The following is an 18,426-nucleotide window of genomic DNA, read 5'->3' as shown; positions in this document are numbered from 1 at the left end:
AGTATGGTTTTATTTTCAGTTCTGGGGTAATACAAATACCACTAGCAGATATAAATCAAAGATCCGCATCATGGTGTTTCTGTGAAAGCTGTGCCAGTGAATTTACACACTCATCTTTAAATTGATTTAGCATTAAATCTGGTGAAAGCAAATCTCTAAACTGTTGTTCTTTTAGCAACAACCTGTGCAATGAAATTGAGCGCATTCAGAACATAAACTGAATGCGACATTAACCTGACATATTATAAGATTCAAATAGACATGGTCTGGATGCAGTGATCCTGAGCAAAGATTACTTCTTGCACCCGTGAAGGACTTGCAAAACGTGGGTGTTGTTCGAGTTGCACTTTTTATGGTTAAGTAAAGTCTATAATCTAACAAGAAAATAAACTGAAACTATTTGCGAACCAAGGCGATACTTAAATTGTTTTACACTTTGAAATGTTGGACATTTAACTGCAAGTTTTCAGGTCCTGCGGACAACACATAGACTCAAAAAAACTGGGGCAAAGAAATCATTCTGGAAGCTTCCCATCTCCATCCATGGAGTGCAAGATTCAGGGAGAAAAACAACTTTAGAAACGGTTTGCAAGAGAAAAGTTAGACTGCAAAAATAAAAGGAAATAGTTGATACAGGAAATACGAATTGATCAAGAGATTAGCCACACGGCGATTGGTCTTCTCAAAGAATAAAGCTGACTTTTTGGATAAAAGTTGCAATGATGACAAGACATCTCGTTTCATGTGAGAGAATAAAGGGGGGAAACTATAGAAGGAAATTAAAAGAAAAGGAATGATTTTGCTGGTACAAGTTACTCTTCAAACCTGACCAAGGCGAGACATATTTTCCAGGAAGTGCGGGGTTCTAAGAAATGTGTATAACATATTTAGTTTCCTGAAAGGTGCGAGATGACAATAGATTGAATGTCGTGCCCCGGCAACGCCAGTGTGAACCAGGGGGCTGTGCTAACCGTGTCTGCTTTGGTCGATAACATGAACGAATCGTCCAACAAGTCAACCCAGCAGGTGAAGAATTGCGAGCACCAGCCCTCTGTGTCTGTCCGAGTATTAATCTACCTGATCGCCTTCTTACTCCTGGCTCATATGGTTACAAGCGCTTTGCTCTATGTGTACTTTTCGGTCAAATTTGACAAGGTAAGAAAAATGGAAAAGGTTTTTAGCCCAACATTCGTTGTTGATGTCTTTAATATTAATGTAACAGTTTTTTTAGAACTCTAGGATTGTTTCATTGAATATTGCGCCTCATTTTTTTAGCTGGCTGCAATGTTCATATTAATATTGGAACAGAGACTAAATTCAGGGAGGTATACAGCATCCAAAATAACAATTTATTAAAGGATGTTTGAGATTTCAGCAAAATACGAGGAGCAGTGTGGGGTTTTTTTAGAATATAAAATGCAAAACGAACGAAAATAATCAAAAACTGCAAGTAAATAATGAGCTTTGACCAAGGAGCAGGGCTGTACAGACCGCAGTTAGCAAATGCTAACCTTTTGGATTTAAGTAATGCCAGTTGTATAACGGGGTGACAAACAAGTTTCACCTCTGTTCCTGTTTGTTGGTGACTTTATTAAGTCACCCGGGAGCCTGGGTCTGTGCCTCTGGGCACGGTGCCAAACATATAGACTCATCGCATAAGTAGGTTCCAAAAGATAAAGGCTGTCCAGCATTAAGATAAAGACTGATTGTTTTAGATATGGGTGTACGAGAAGTGTCGGCACTTTCTCTGGGCAGCATATTGTGGCGGTTTATTCATGTTAAAATGTTATTTAAATATGGTGGGTTTTATCTGTGTTTTCAAACTCTTTCATTATCATGGGGGGGTTTCTATATTTCCTCAAAGGGTTCGGGAAATCGTGAGCACTGATCCAGAATATATGTTCCTTCAAGTGATAACATAATGTAAAAATTTAAAGAAAACAGGTTGACAAGAGCAGGGTTTCTTGCGATGATATAAGATCAAAACTTGAGTATCTCATTCAAAAGTAAACCATCTCCTTTAGACAGCAAACTTGTTCAAACACAAATTTAAAAAAATTACTTTCTAGTGATTTTAAATGACCTATTTAATAGAAATGGTTTCAATAGTGTGATCTTTGAAGTCTCTACACATATTTATTAAAATTAGGTCAACTGGGAAACATTGCAACTAAAAATGTTCCTGTTTTTCGAGACTGCCCTGCGAGCGAGCTCCCTGCGTTTTAAACAATTACAAGATAACATCACACACGTTTGGAACAGTTGTTACATAATTCAGATCATAAAAATTATTTTTTTGCTAAGAGTAGTGGAAATGCGGAATAAACCCTTTGCAAAAGCATTTAAACCAATTAATGCGTTTTTTAAAAGGGCCGGGTTAATGTTCGATTAGGTTTAGAATTGAGGGGTGTTCGGGAAAGTACAGAAGTTTGGTTAGACGGGTTTCTTGAGCTACTGGGGCCCATGGAGATGGAATGTCAATAAAATCAACTGGTCAAGGATAGACAGCATTGAAGGAAACATTAGATAGGCGCCCTGAAGTTTTACTTGATTTAATTTTGGACAGTCTGCAAAACCTTTCCCCAGGGGAAGAAATAGTAAAAGGGGAGAACTGAGGTTGGAGTGAACGGTACATAATCCAGGCTGACACTCCAGTGCTGTACTGAAGGAGTGCTGCACTGTCTGAGGTGTTATACTTTGGCTGAGATGTTAAACTGTCTGCCTTCTGAGGTGGACATTAAAGACTAATTGAAGAGAAGAGAGTATTCCCTGTGTCTTGGCCAACATTCCTCCCTCAACCAACACCACCAAAAGTACAAATTACTTTTCCCCTGGGGAAAGGTTTTGCAGACTGTCCAAAATTAAATCATAGAATCATAGAAGTTTACAACATGGAAACAGGCCCTTCGGCCCAACATGTCCATGTCGCCCAGTTTATACCACTAAGCTAGTCCCAATTGCCTGCACTTGGCCCATATCCCTCTATACCCATCTTACCCATGTAACTGTCCAAATGCTTTTTAAAAGACAAAATTGTACCCGCCTCTACTACTGCCTCTGGCAGCTCGTTCCAGACACTCACCACCCTTTGAGTGAAAAAATTGCCCCTCTAGACCCTTTTGTATCTCTCCCCTCTCACCTTAAATCTATGCCCCCTCGTTATAGACTCCCCTACCTTTGGGGAAAGATTTTCACTATCTACCTTATCTATGCCCCTCATTATTTTATAGACTTCTATAAGATCACCCCTAAACCTCCTACTCTCCAGGGAAAAAAGTCTCAGTCTATCCAACCTCTCCCTATAAGTCAAACCATCAAGTCCCGGTAGCATCCTAGTAAATCTTTTCTGCACTCTTTCTAGTTTAATAATATCCTTTCTATAATAGGGTGACCAGAACTGTACACAGTATTCCAAGTGTGGCCTAACTAATGTCTTGTACAACTTCAACAAGACATCCCAACTCCTGCATTCAATGTTCTGACCAATGAAACCAAGCATGCTGAATGCCTTCTTCACCACCCTATCCACCTGTGACTCCACTTTCAAGGAGCTATGAACCTGTACTCCTAGATCTCTTTGTTCTATAACTCTCCCCAACGCCCTACCATTAACGGAGTAGGTCCTGGCCCGATTCAATCTACCAAAATGCATCACCTCACATTTATCTAAATTAAACTCCATCTGCCATTCATCGGCCCACTGGCCCAATTTATCAAGATCCCGTTGCAATCCTAGATAACCTTCTTCACTGTCCACAATGCCACCAATCTTGGTGTCATCTGCCTCCTAAATTCTCATCCAAATCATTAATATAAATAACAAATAACAGCGGACCCAGCACCGATCCCTGAGGCACACCGCTGGTCACAGGCCTCCAGTTTGAAAAACAACCCTCTACAACCACCCTCTGTCTTCTGTCGTCAAGCCAATTTTGTATCCAATTGGCTACCTCACCTTGGATCCCGTGAGATTTAACCTTATGTAACAACCTACCATGCGGTACCTTGTCAAAGGCTTTGCTAAAGTCCATGTAGACCACGTCTACTGCACAGCCCTCATCTATCTTCTTGGTTACCCCTTCAAAAAACTCAATCAAATTCGTGAGACATGATTTTCCTCTCACAAAACCATGCTGACTGTTCCTAATCAGTCCCTGCCTCTCCAAATGCCTGTAGATCCTGTCTCTCAGAATACCCTCTAACAACTTACTCACTACAGATGTCAGGCTCACCGGTCTGTAGTTCCCAGGCTTTTCCCTGCCGCCCTTCTTAAACAAAGGCACAACATTTGCTACCCTCCAATCTTCAGGCACCTCACCTGTAGCTGTCGATGATTCAAATATCTCTGCTAGGGGACCCGCAATTTCCTCCCTAACCTCCCATAACGTCCTGGGATACATTTCATCAGGTCCCGGAGATTTATCTACCTTGATGCGCGTTAAGACTTCCAGCACCTCCCTCTCTGTAATATGTACACTCCTCAAGACATCACTATTTATTTCCCCAAGTTCCCTAACATCCATGCCTTTCTCAACCGTAAATACCGATGTGAAATATTCATTCAGGATCTCACCCATCTCTTGTGGTTCCGCACATAGATGACCTTGTTGATCCTTAAGAGGCCCTACTCTCTCCCTAGTTACTCTTTTGCCCTTTATGTATTTGTAGAAGCTCTTTGGATTCTCCTTTGCCTTATCTGCCAAAGCAATCTCATGTCCCCTTTTTGCCCTCCTGATTTCTCTCAAGTAAGACTTCAGGACGTTAGTCTAATGTTTGTCTCATGCTCTTTGTGGAAGGTTGCTGTGTGAAGAAGTTGAGGTGTTTATCCCCATAACAACAGTAACTGCACAATGTGATTCATTCTATCTGCAGTTTTGGGATGTTTCTGAGACAGAATAAGCTGCTATTTAAATGCAAGATCTTTCTTCCTTACATGGATTGTGGATGGAATGAGCTTGATGGGATAATAGGCCTTTTTTGTTGCATCTTCTTTATGTTGGGCTGGAGATTTGAGGTTTATCGAGATGTTTAAAAGTACTGTTTGATTTTTATTTAGGGGTGATTAGAAAGGAAATCAGTGCCTCTAAAGTGAGGGATCAACAGTTGTTGTGGGAGGGAAGTCCAGGATAGAATGATTAACATGGGCTATCAGTGGAGTGGGGTTGATGGGGTGAATGGCCTCTTCTCTCTGTCTGCATTTTCTCACGCTATAATCTACTTTAAGATGCTAATTGTGTGTTTCTTCACCTTTTCAGTACATAGCTAAAGATTCTGAAGAGCAGTCACATAACATTGAAGGAGCAAAGCATGACCAGCAGACAGGTATTTTGGAGACCAGTCCCATTATTTATGTATATTCACTACAAGCTTCACAAAGCAGGCTATAGAAACTCTACAAGGCCAAATTGACAAACTCTCTAGACATTTTTTGGGAAGGCTATATTTTTTATAAGTTTCTAAGATGTGACCAAGATCCCATTTTTGAAAATGTTCAAAAAAAGATGATGAAAATGAAGGTGAAATTGGCTGTAAGTAGCCTTGCTGTGGTCTGGTGGACACTTTGTGAAGGAATTGGCCCTTTCAAGATCAAAGAGGTTATTGTAAATGAATAAAGCATGTCGGTTAGCTTAGGATTTAAGGCTTCATAAAAAGTTACTTGCTTTTTTTATACCAACGTAATTTCTAGAAATAACCTTTCAATAAAGTGTAGCATCTTCAACTGAGATTGGAGTTGTACAGCTAGCAACCCGTACCAGACTGGTATCTGTTGAGTGCGATGCGCAGTCAGCAGAATGGAGTTAAACTGCCAGCTGTGCATCCCTCAAGGTCACACTGTCAGAGGCAAAGTAGCCCTGTGCATGTGTGCCGGGATCTGCATCAAACTCAAATCCCTGGAAGACTCATTTTTTAACATTAAGAGTAATGTGAGGAGGGGCTGCTTTGTCCTAATATTAAAAAGATCCCATATAAAGTTTTAAAAGTTGCCAGCACTTTTGGAATTCCACTTTTCACCAGGCTGGAATTATACTGCAGGCAGTGTCAACTGAAACCGGTGAGAGAGCTCCTCCTGATGGGAGAGGTAGGGTCTCACACCATTTGGCTTTAATATACTGACCATTCAAATCAGGGTCTCACTCCAGAAGCTGATTCCCAATGATGTATAAGTATTCATTTGCGGGATGTGGGCATCGCTGACATTTATTGCCCATCACTAATTGCCCTGAGCGGCTTGTTAGGACAGATGGGACTGGAGTCATTTACTGGCCAGACTGGGTAAGGACGGCAGGTTTCCTTCCCTAAAGGACATTAGTGAACCAATTGGGTTTTAACGACAATCCGACAGCTTCATGGTCACTTTTACTGAGACCGGCTTTTTATTTAAAACTGAATTCAGATTCTCAAACTGCCATGATGGGATTGTGAACTGATGCCCTTTAGTGATTATTGGACCAGTAACATAACCACTACACTACATTACAGCTTCCTTAACAGTAACCTGGGGAAAAAAAATCAAAAATCCACCTCCAGTTTCAGACAGATTCGGTCTAAATGGATTTCTGGGGATGAACACATTCCACCAAATGTTACAAGAACAAAATGCTCCTCAGTGACTGTAGTCTGATCACAGGCACGTGACGTTGCTAAACTTTCCACATGGCCAAACACTGAAGAGAATGTTGCCATTTGGTATTTCTTTTGTTTTCAGTTGCAAAAAATTAATAATTCACTAAACTGCTGCTAAATAGAATTCAGAGCAAACGGGAGTTGGGATGTGTTAAGTCCAAGATTTGTCTAGAGAGGAGGAGGGGAAATATTCTCCTGAGCATTTTAACAGAGAAATGTTGCACTGCTTAGATATTCCTAAAGGTAGTCTCCGATTGGGCACTGTCAGGTTCTGACCCATCGAATGTTGCAGGCAGTCGATCCATAAATTCTCCTAAACTTAAAGGCAGAGGGTTGTGCTTCGAATGGGGTTGTGAATCTTCCTGTGATCTCCCAGATAATGATGTTCTCTGTTAACTTAAATTGAAATTATGGTCTGTCTAGCCCAGCCAGAGCACTTGGTATTCAGTGCATGGGCTGATAATCAGCATTTGCATTTCTACCACAGAAAAATCCAAAATGAAGAAAGCTAAGTTTTATAAACCATAAACTAACTGTAATACAGTAGTATGGTTAATGTGTGATCTGCGTAGGGTTAGTAAGGAGCCCGATATGTAAAGAGGTAAAGGCCAAATATTGCCGCTTTCTTCACTGATGGATTGTTTTTTTATTGTGCCATTCATTTTTTGATTTGTTTCTGGATGTGGGTGACACCATTTATTGCCCATCCCCAGTTGCTCTGAGGACAGTTAAAAGTCAATCATGTTGTGTGGGACGAGTCACTTGTAGGCCAGGTTCTCTTCCCTTAAGGGCATTAATGAACCAGTTGGGTTTTTACAGCAGTCAGATTTATTGAATTCAATTTCATAACTTGCCAAGGTGCGATTTAAACTCACAATCTCTGGGTAATAACCATTAGACTACCATATCCAATAAATATAAACCCCTGACATTAACCTGACAAGCTCACCCATTAAGTGCTAACTTATTAAACCTTAGTCTGTTTCAGTGCACCATGAAGTAGCACTGACGAGATCAGGGTCTTTGTGTCCTTTATAGAGTAGTTTAGTATTGATAGCCAAAGTAATGGGCTTAATTTTGCTTTCAAAGGAAGTCATATGATTTGCATTACTCTAACATGTTTTTTTAACCTTACTATGACACAGTTCTGCTGATTCATATGCTACATTACTTGGTTAGTATTTCTTGAGGTGTTTAAATGTGCTTTACGTGCAGTTAACGATCAAGATTGCTATTGTCAATTGTCTTTCAATAAACAAAAGCACAAGAATGCATTAGGATGATATTATTACTCTCTGAAGTGTTATGATGCCAATTTTTTAAAGAATGTTCTTTAAGTACCAATGTGTGCTAAACTTCAAACTGATCAGTTCATGGAGGAGTCTGTCTGAGGAGGGTCCCAGAGAACGTGTGAATGGTTAAAGCAGGATAGCTAAGTTAGGCAGGATAGCTAAGTTAGGTAAAAGAAATCGAGGGGAGATGAGGTGAATTTTTTCAAGCAGCAAATTGTTATGATCTGGAATGCGCTGCCTGAAAGGGTGGCAGTTTGAATAGTAACTTTCAAAAGGGAATTGGATAAATACTTGAAAGGGAAACATTTTCAGAGCTATGGGGAAGGAGCGGGGGAGTGGGACTAATTGGATAGCTCTTTCAAAGAGCAGGCACAGGAACGATGGGCCGAATGGCCTCCTTCTGTGCTGTATGGTTCTACGATATGTGCAAATGGAAATCGGGCGTATGCTGATTTTCCGTTTCATTATTTGCCTTTGACCGACTGCTTTCGGTCCTAAGTGTCTGTGCTGCCGCGCACTTGTTCCCATTGAAGGTCCCCACTGCTGCCTGCTTCAGCTGGATGGACAGCCCAGTCCAGGCCACATGCATCTCAAAGGTCGCAATTTAGTCTGCTGCATATTCAGACGACAGAACACAGTTATCAATAAGCAGGACTGGTCAATCATTTCTCATCTTCTTGAGTTTGAGGTACTGCAAAGTACTTTCATGAACCAGCAAATTTCATCTATGGAGCATAATCTAGCTGTAATATCGGCCGAGGCTGAGAATAGATTCCTTGCACTCCAGAACTCTGCAATGGTTTTTGTTTATGAACATGATACAGACGGAATATGTTGTTTCCTTCTAACTTCTTCTTATGTTCACTGTGGTGAAATTTAAATACAACCGGTTTTTGATGTTAAAGGTGAGGACTGAAAATGACATATTATCAACATTGGCAGTATCAGCACTCTGGCCTCGGAGTCAGAAGGTTGTGGATTCGAGCCCCACTCCAGAGACTTGAACACATAATCCAGGCCGACGCTCCCGGTGCAGTACTGAAGGAGTGCTGCACTGTCAGAGGTGCTGACTTTCGGATGAGATGTTAAACCGAGGCCCCGTCTGCCCTCTCAGGTGGATGTAAAAGATTCCACGGCCACTATTTCGAAGAAGAGCAGGGGAGTTCTCTCCGGTGTCCTGGGCCAATATTTATCTCTCAACCAACATCACTGAAACAGATGATCTGGTCATTATCTCATTGCTGTTTGTGGGATCTTGCTGTGTCCAAATTGGCTGCTCCGTTTCCTACATTACAGCAGTGACTAGACTTCAAAAGCATTTAATTGGTGGTAAAGCGCTTTGAGACGTCCTAAAGTCGTGAAAGGTGCTATAGAAATGCAGGTCTTTTCTTTTTGTCTTTATTGCACATAATGACAGCATTAGACCTGCTAGCATGACATGGACCAGCTCAGGAAACTAACCCATGCCACAACACCAATATTGGAAGAAGTCCAACCATTAGTTCCCAACACCTCTCCCTAGTGTGCCTTTGGCTACCAAGCAAAGTAGTAAATTGGAAGTACTGGTGTGCTGGACAACTGAGACACCCAATTCCATAAACCAACGTAGTTTGAAGACTGATTGTAGATATCACGTGTGACACTGTTTGAGTTTCCTTCAATGCTGTGTACCTTGATGTTTAGGTGACCACCCCAGTACAACAGTTGAGAGCATCCACAGCCCTTATCGTACGGCAGCTCACCTCATTGCGACAAATCCAGAAAAGAGCACAGGAGGTAAGGTCTAAGCATCATTCGAAAGATGGCGGGAGGATGTAATTACAGTGTGACAAGTTTACATAGGAAGTTTGCATTATAAATACGGACTTTGAAATTATAATGGAAATAAAGTTGATGGGAAGTGCATGTAAATGTAAGATTTCTAATATATTGAAATAGATAAAAATGGATTCCATTATGTTTCATATATTATGATTTTAATATATTCATTTTTATTGTTGTTGAGCTTTTGGGGAAGCCCCTTGCTGTTCGCTCTCCATACGCAATATGGTGAGAGTTTGACTAGTAATAAATTAAATTCGATGTATGTTGCGCACTCCTTATTTGTGCATCACCATTCTACGTCAGGCAGTCATGCCTGCAGTGGTACAGTTCCACCATTAGGTGCAGCGTCATAACCCCCAAAGCTGCAGATCCCCATATCAATACCTGTAGCCTCACTGATGCACTCTGAGGGGGGACTTGGCTCTGTCCCGACTCTCCAACGCAGACATCATCAGAGGCGGGAACTCCTGGAATGACATCAGAAATCAGCCATCCCTCCCCGTTCCACCTGCAGTGCAAGATGCATAGTCTGATCCCAGGGGAAGTGGGGCAGTGTCATAGGAGATCGATTAATATATACAATCATTTCAAAGTGAACACTTGGACTAAATGAACCTTTCAGAAAGAAAACCATAACTTCTTGTTACATTCATAATGTTATGTTCTAACTGGATAGCTCTTTCAAAGAGCTGGCATGGGCACGATGGGCCGAATGGCCTCCTTCTGTGCTGTAAGATTCTATAATTCTATGTTACTTGTTGAAGCATAAATGAAGTAATGTGGAAGAGTTTTTTTTAAGTGAACTTTTTCAGTGTTATTAAGATGGGCGATGTCAATGGAATACTTTTTAAAGCCAGTGTCAGCATTAAGTATTCTTAGGTCGAGTATAGTGCAGGGTGTGAGTAAAATTCCTTCTCCGCTATCTCACAATGTGCCTCAACCTCAAGCATAACCTCAGAAAAGCCTACTGTACCAGTGTGACCTTTTACACTTCACAACTCAGCCCTCCCTAACGACTCTCAGTGTCAGACTGCCTAAACAGAGCTGAATTACAAATAGTTTTGTTCCCTGGGCCCAGACCTATTAACAGCTAGCGACTGAATTGTAACTGGCCAAACTCATTGGCCTCCCAATTCCCAGGCCTGGCAGCGGAATGTGGGTGGGTGGGATGAGATTTGGGGGCAGGGCCCGGTTCTGTTGGGTCTTTGCCCCTTTTTTGTCCTATCTCAGGAAATTCCGCCAGAAATGGGGCAAGGGCAGGTGTCCCAGGAATTCTGGAAATAGCACAGTTGCCCAGCCAATGACCCTGACCCCAGGATATGGGATAGGGTCAGGGTCAGGGCAGTCACACTGCCAGAAGCCCGAGAAATTTCAGCCCCACTGTCTCTCAGACCCTTAACACCTCCAGAGGCCTTTGTTTCATTAGCTCGTCTTGGAGTTGAACCCTGACCCCAGGGGTAAAGGCACAGTGTCAACATACCATCCACCCACCAACCCCACCATCCCCCCTCGGCTAGTTGGAATTTGAAAATAATATTCTTTAAATGTTGATTTAAAGTGAATTTAGCAATATCAACATTTCTATTTTTTGTTAAATTTGCAACCTTATCATTCATAACTTTTTAAAATATTCATTCTCGGGATGTGGGCGTCGCTGGCAAGGCCGGCATTTATTGCCCATCCCTAGTTGCTCCTTGAGCAGTTTGACACAAATGAGTGTCTCACTAGGCCACTCCAGAGGGCAACTAAGAGTCAACGAGTTTGGTGTGGGGACTGGAGTCACATATAAGCCCAGACCGGGTAAGGACGGCAGGTTTCCTCCCCTAAAGGACATTAGTGAACCAGTTGGGTTTTTACGACAATCCGACAGTTTCATGGTCACTTTTACTGAGACCAGATTTTTAAAATTGAATTTAAATTCACAAACTGCCATGGTGGGATTATGAACTCATAGTTCTACTGGATTATTAGTCCAGTAACAGAACCACTACACCTCCGTTAGAATGAAAGGAGCAGGGCACGGTTTTGATCCATTGACCTCTGGGTCACAGGCCTAACACTCTTCTGCTGCCCCAAACACTGGTGTAACGGGCTGGTGGGCAAATCAACTGCCTGGTGTGACACTCGTTGTCCAAGACCAGGAAGGCCCTCCATTTGAACTGTACTGAGTTAACCGATCTCAGGCAGGGCAAGTACAGAGCTCCTATCACTGGCTGCAATGTCCCCTGGGTCAAAGGAGGAGGCAATAAAAACCAGCCAGGCTTTCCACTGCTGATTCTTATCCAGTAGCCCATACTGCCCCTGAAGTTCAGTAGCCCTACCTGACTCCCTCATCCCATCGCACAGTTTGAAGAACAGGCGAGTTCTCTGAGTCTTCTGGTTAATATTATTCCCTCACTGGGCACTGCCAAAACAGATTACCTGGTCCCTTATCTCAGTTGCCGTTTGTGGGACCTTGCTGTGCATAAATTGGCTGCTGCATTTGCCCATGTAACAACAGTGACTACACTTTGAAAGTAATTCATTGGCCGTGAAGCACTCTGGGATGTCCTGAGGATGTGAAAGGCATTATATAAATGCAGGTTCTTCCTTTCCAGATGAGATAGAAAATAAATCATTTAAATATACGTATTATGAACAGAAATCATGGTTACAATGTCCTTTGTATGGATTTGAATACATGCTAAAGGAGAAATATTAGGTGGGAATTAAATGATTCTGTTCTGGTGCAACTAGGCTGGATAATCAAAGACCTGGTTTAATGAGCCATTGGGTTAGTCTACATTTAACACCCAAGACATGGGACAGGGAGGGCTGGTTAGAATCTGGACAATCGTAAAAAATAAGGTCAAGCATTTCAGTGTCTGGTATTTGTCCCATTATTGTGAACTAGTCCACCCATAGCCTTTACAATTTGGCCGACTCCAGGCATCCTGCTTCTAGTCACTAGCCTATTACAATTTGCTTGTGTTAAATGGATTTCTGTGCACGTCCTAGATGGGTTCAAACAGTACTGTTTATTCAAATAGTGTCCATCCGTTGTGCCTCCCTATAATGGTTTACTATTTTCTTTTCATTAGGGAACTCTTTTCCAAGTGATAAAGGATCTCCAATAAAACATTGGATGGATCAAGGATTTCCTGCTTTTACACGCAACATAAACTACGCCAATGGTAAACTAGTTATAACCGAGCCTGGACTTTACTATGTATACTGTCAGGTTAGTTTTCGACTAACCAGTAAGAAGACTGCCAGCACATCCAATGTACCATTTGTTCAGTACATCTATTTGCAAAGAACATTGACACAATCTACTCTACTCATGAAGGCATCCAAAACACCGGTGGATAAAAATCAAGCTTCTAGTTTCAACTCAGTCAATGAGGGCGGAGTATTTGAGTTCAAAAAAGGAGACCAGCTGTTTGTTACTGTGACTGACCCAAGTTTACTGAGTTATGATAAAGCCACTTACTTTGGTATTTTTCAGCTTTGATTCCTTCTGTTAAAACACGATTTAAGGGAACTAAAGAGCCTGCTGTCAGATAGAAGATTGGTTCCATTTCTCAACAGCTCAGGTCTTTTGCCAGTGACCCATTACTTCTAACTGCTCTCCCGCAGAGTATCCTAGAGCCCAGGAGCGAGCAAGCTTTCACTCTTATGTAGTTCCACAAGAAAACACAATTTGATACAAAAAAATTCCAATTTTTCAACATTTCTTAATCACCCCTTTCATTGCCAATAGTTTAATATCCCAACGAAAATCAGACCTTCTGTTATGTTCTTTTAGGATTTGCACAGGAACATAGGAAATCTTACATTTTCAGCATCCTAAAAAAGATTGAAAGGCAGCCAGTAGGATGGTGCAAATTCCTACAGATCTGCTCACTTGGATTATCCACTTGAATATCACGTGCAAGAAACTGAGAGTGAACTATCTGTTTCTTGCATACGATACTCGAGTGATACTTCAGGCCTGATTTTATGAGTTGATGCTATCTGTGGTGACCTTTGCCCCCAGCTTAGGACTGCAATTTCCTTCTTGGGTGAGCTGTGTTGCCCAGTTTCAAAGTCATCATGAATTGTGCTGGAAAAGATTATCTAAAGTAACTCTACTTTCCTTTAAATACCAATGTTCTTTTTTTGGGATATCAAATTCTGCAAATTGGGGAGGGTGTTCTTTGTTTCAGTCGGTGTGTGATTAGACTTGTGCTCTTTAGCGAGGAATGATTGCAAGTACTGACTTTTGATGGTTGACAACTGCATCCTGTGTAGATCAACAAGAAAGCAGCTTTCAGCTCGTAAACAGAAAACCACAGTGCAAGAGCACTGTGGCAAAGCCAGTTACGAGGGAGCATTGCTTGCACATGTCCCCGTGTTTCTTTAACACTTCTCTAATCGGATTTTAAACAATAAAAGTAGTGAACATGTTAACGAGAAGAGAGAATATTAGTGAGCTGGTACTGAAGGAAAGCTGAGGCTGCTGGAGTTCACCATTGTAGTGAACAAGTTGATTCTAAGGGCAGGAATACTATCATGATGATACCTTCTGAAGCTGAAGTATATAATGTTTAGAATATTTCAAAAATGTACTTGAAATAATATTTTATTCTTATTGCACGCATAAAGCATCGCATTGAAAGGAAAAATGAAAAGCCTCAGTAACTTTGCAGATAAACAGCTTTAAATAGACTTATTCTATTCCATTGTCCCTATGAAGTGGTTTGACAATAGAAGAGATGAGTCTTTGATAAGTGGAGCTGAACCATGCATACTCAGGAAGTGAATCTCTTAAATCTTCTAAATAATGTGTTACCACTTCAGCAGTTCTCGCTAAACTGAATTTTGTTATTGCAAAGTAATTTTCCTTGTAAATTTGCTATTGACTTTATTCTACATCAACAAAATCGACCAAACTGTCCCGTGTAACAATTTCCAAACCACACACTGGAGCTTTTAGCTGTTCATTTATCATCCAGGTTCTGCAGATTCTCAGTGCGGGTAATCCTATGATCCAGTGCTCCCGACAGGGAGTGTTGATCACTGGGAGCACCTCTCAGGCAATGCGCCATAATGTCAGGAGACCCCTCAATGTGCAGACTTTTTTGCGCAAAGCACTAATTATTCCCTTTACCCCGTTCTGTGGAAAGTGTGTCACGCAGTAATAATTGAAAGTGTTACTGTGAGCTCAGTACTATCATTGAATGTTTGTAAGAATGCTAAAATGGCACTCTGGATCTCAATGTGCATTTTAGAGAATTCTGAAGATGTTTTTTTTCTATCTTATTTATCATATTCTGGAGCGGGATAATTAAATTGCACTTGTCAAGTTAGTAATTATAAATTTGAAAGCAGGTTTATACCATTAATTTTTTTGTGTATGTGTGTGATGGTATGTGTATTTTTCTGGTGTACTTGGTATTTTGCGCAGCATACAAATCTGACACAAGTACTGCCCCAAAAATAATCACCATTAAGAGTAACTACAGTACTTTTAAAATTGTTGGTTTTACCTGTTGTTTAATAATAGTAAGGTTAAGCTATTTATTTTATTAAATTGTTCACATTTCATTAATTGTTTTACAGTATTGTCCATTTTCGTGAATATTTATATGACAAATGTAACTTTTTGATTGGTCCTTTGTATAATTTAGCTATTCCCATGTACAACCTATAAATGAATAAAGATTTTCTTTTTCCTTGTGTACACATGTTAGAATTTCTTTTTGTATTTTCGAGGCAACAGAACTTATTGAATCTGTGCAGCTGTTTGTATTTTTTTGATGATCTGGATCGGAGGATTTAATACAATCACATCCTTCCGAGTCTGGAAACCAGTGCAGGATATTATCAGATCATAAAGGTGCATAATGTTTGGTTACTAAGTAATCAGTTAGGAGTCACTCACGTGCATTCCTGATCTGAAGTAGTCTTTTGTAAAAATGGCTCATCCAAGAAAGATAGAACGTGCATTTATATAGCGCCTTTCATGACCTCAGGACATCCCAAAGCACTTTACAGCCAATGAAGTATTTTTGAAGTGTAGTCACTGTTGTAATGTAGGAAACACAGCAGCCAATTTGCGCACAGCAAGATCCCACAAACAGCAATGAGATCATGACCAGATAATCTGTTTTTGCGTTTTGGTTGAGGGATAAATATTGACCAGGACACAGGGGAGAACTCCCCTGCTCTTCTTCGAAATCGTGCCATGGGATCTTTTACGTCCACTTGAGAGGGCAAACGGAGCCTTGGTTTAACATCTCAACCGAAAGATGGCACCTGCAACAGTGCAGCACTCCCTCAGTACTGTCCCTCCGACAGTGCAGCACTCCCTCAGTACTGCCCCTCCGACAGTGCAGCACTCCCTCAGTACTGTCCCTCCGACAGTGCAGCACTCCCTCAGTACTGACCCTCCGACAGTGCAGCACTCCCTCAGTACTGTCCCTCCGACAGTGCAGCACTCCCTCAGTACTGACCCTCCGACAGTGCAGCACTCCCTCAGTACTGTCCCTCCGACAGTGCATCACTCCCTCAGTACTGACCCTCCGACAGTGCAGCACTCCCTCAGTACTGTCCCTCCGACAGTGCAGCGCTCCCTCAGTACTGACCCTCCGACAGTGCAGCGCTCCCTCAGTACTGACCCTCCGACAGTGCAGCGCTCCCTCAGTACTGACCCTCCGACAGTACAGCGCTCCCTCAGTACTGACCCTCCGACAGCACAGCGCTCCCTCAGTACTGCCCCTCCGACAGTACAGCGCTCCCTCAGTACTGCCCCTCCGACAGTACAGCACTCCCTCAGTACTGCCCCTCCGACAGTGCAGTGCTCCCTCAGTACTGACCCTCCGACAGTGCAGCGCTCCCTCAGCACTGCACTGGGAGTGTCAGCCTAGATTATGTGCTCAAGTCTCTGGAGTGGGACTTGAATCCATGACCTTTTGATTGAGATGTAGAAAAATGTTTTGATACAGACATAAGAACATAAGAAATAGGAGCAGGAGTAGGCCATACAGCCCCTCGAGCCTGCTCCGCCTTTTAAGAAGATCATGGCTGATCTTCTACCTCAACTCCACTTTCTTGCCTTATCCCCATATTTATTGATTCCCTCAGTGTCCAAAAATCTGTCGATCATCTGTCTTGAATATACTGAAGGACTGAGCATCCACAACCATTTGGGGTAGAGAATTCCAAAGATTCACAATCGCCTGAGTGAAGAAATATTTCGTCATCTCAGTCCGAAATGGCCGACCCCTTATCTTGAGACTATGCCCCCTAGTTCTAGACTTTCCAGCCAGGGGAAACAGCCTCTCAGCATCTACCCTGTCAAGCCCTCTAAGAATTTTATACGTTTCAATGAGATCACCTCTCATTCTTCTAAACTCCAGAGAATAGCGGGTAGAATTGTGGGCAGAAAAGTGGCAAATGGAATTTGATCCAAGGAAGTGTGAGGTAATGCATTTGGGGAGGGCAAACAAGGCAAGGGAGTACACCAGAAATGGAAGGATACTGAGAGATGTAGAGGAACAAAGAGACCATGGAGTCCACAGATCCCTGAAGGTCGATAAGGTGGTTAAAAAGGCATACTGGATACTTTCCTTTATTAGCCGAGGCATAGAATATAGAGTAGGGAGGTTATGCTAGAACTGTATAAAACACTGGTTAGGCCAGAGCTTGAGCACTGTGTACAGTTCTGGTCACCACATTACAGGAAGGATGTAATTGCACTCGACAGGGTGCAGAGGAGATTTACGAGGATGTTGCCAGTGCTGGAGAATTTTAGCTATGAGAAAAGATTGGATAGGCTGGGGCTGTTTTCTTTGGACCAAAGGAGGCTGAGGGGAGATTTAATTGAGGTGTATAAAATTATGAGGGGCCGAGATAGAGTGGATAGGGAGGACCTATTTCCCTTAGCAGAGGGGTCAGTGACCGGGGAGCATAGATTTAAAGTGATTGGTAGAAGGATTAGAGGGGAGCTGAGGAGAATTTATTTCCCCCAGAGGGTGGTGGGGATCTGGAACTCACTGCCTGAGAGGGTGGGAGAGGCAGAAACCCTCAACTCATTTAAAAAGTACCTGGATGTGCACTTGAAGTGCTGTAACCTACAGGGCTACGGACCAAGTGCTGGAAAGTGGGATTAGGCTGGGTGGCTTTTCTTTGGCCGGTACGGACACGATGGGCCGAATGGCCTCCTTCTGCGCCGTAACTTTCTGTGATTTTATGATTCTAATATAGGCCCATTCTACTCAATCTCTCCTCATAGGACAACCCTCTCATCCCACGAATTAATCTAATGAACCTTCATTGCACCCCCTCTAAGGCAAGTACATCCTTATCTTAGATAAGGAGACCAAAACTGTACGCAGTACTCCAGGTGTCGGCTCACCAAAACCCTATAGAATTGCAGCAAGACCTCCTGACTCTTATACTCCAACCCTCTTGCAATAAAGGCTAACATACCATTTGCCTGCATGTTGACTTTTTGTGATTCGTGCATGAGGACACCCAAATCTCTCTGAACACCAACATTTCTTGGTCTCTCACCGTTTAAAAAATATTCTGTTTTTTATTTTTCCTGCCAAAGTGGATAATTTCATATTTCCCCACATTATACTCCATCTGCTGCCTTTTCGCCCACTCACTTAACCTGTCTATAACCCTTTGCAGCCTCCTTGCGTCCCCACATGTCCCC

General features: G+C 42.2%; 1 protein-coding gene across 1 annotated transcript; it reads left to right on the top strand.

Moving 5' to 3' along the window:
• The first annotated feature begins 698 nt into the window (after nt 1-698).
• Nucleotides 699-15,432, top strand: LOC137332781 (CD40 ligand-like). Its single transcript, XM_067996717.1, has 4 exons — nt 699-1,155; nt 5,256-5,322; nt 9,600-9,692; nt 12,821-15,432. The coding sequence occupies exons 1-4, from the start codon at nt 925-927 to the stop codon at nt 13,231-13,233; spliced, it is 804 nt and encodes a 267-aa protein (XP_067852818.1). The 5' UTR covers nt 699-924; the 3' UTR covers nt 13,234-15,432.
• The last annotated feature ends 2,994 nt before the right edge of the window (nt 15,433-18,426 follow it).

Source organism: Heptranchias perlo, chromosome 15 (assembly GCF_035084215.1).
Source record: "Heptranchias perlo isolate sHepPer1 chromosome 15, sHepPer1.hap1, whole genome shotgun sequence".
NCBI lineage: Eukaryota > Metazoa > Chordata > Chondrichthyes > Hexanchiformes > Hexanchidae > Heptranchias > Heptranchias perlo.
This window is presented reverse-complemented; position numbering and strand designations above follow the sequence as displayed.

Coding starts and splice junctions, on each gene's coding strand:
- LOC137332781 (XM_067996717.1), top strand. CDS start 925: ATGTCGTGCCCCGGCAACGCCAGTGTGAACCAGGGGGCTGTGCTAACC. Junction 1,156..5,255: donor TTTCGGTCAAATTTGACAAG/GTAAGAAAAATG, acceptor TCACCTTTTCAG/TACATAGCTAAAGATTCTGA. Junction 9,693..12,820: donor TCCAGAAAAGAGCACAGGAG/GTAAGGTCTAAG, acceptor TCTTTTCATTAG/GGAACTCTTTTCCAAGTGAT.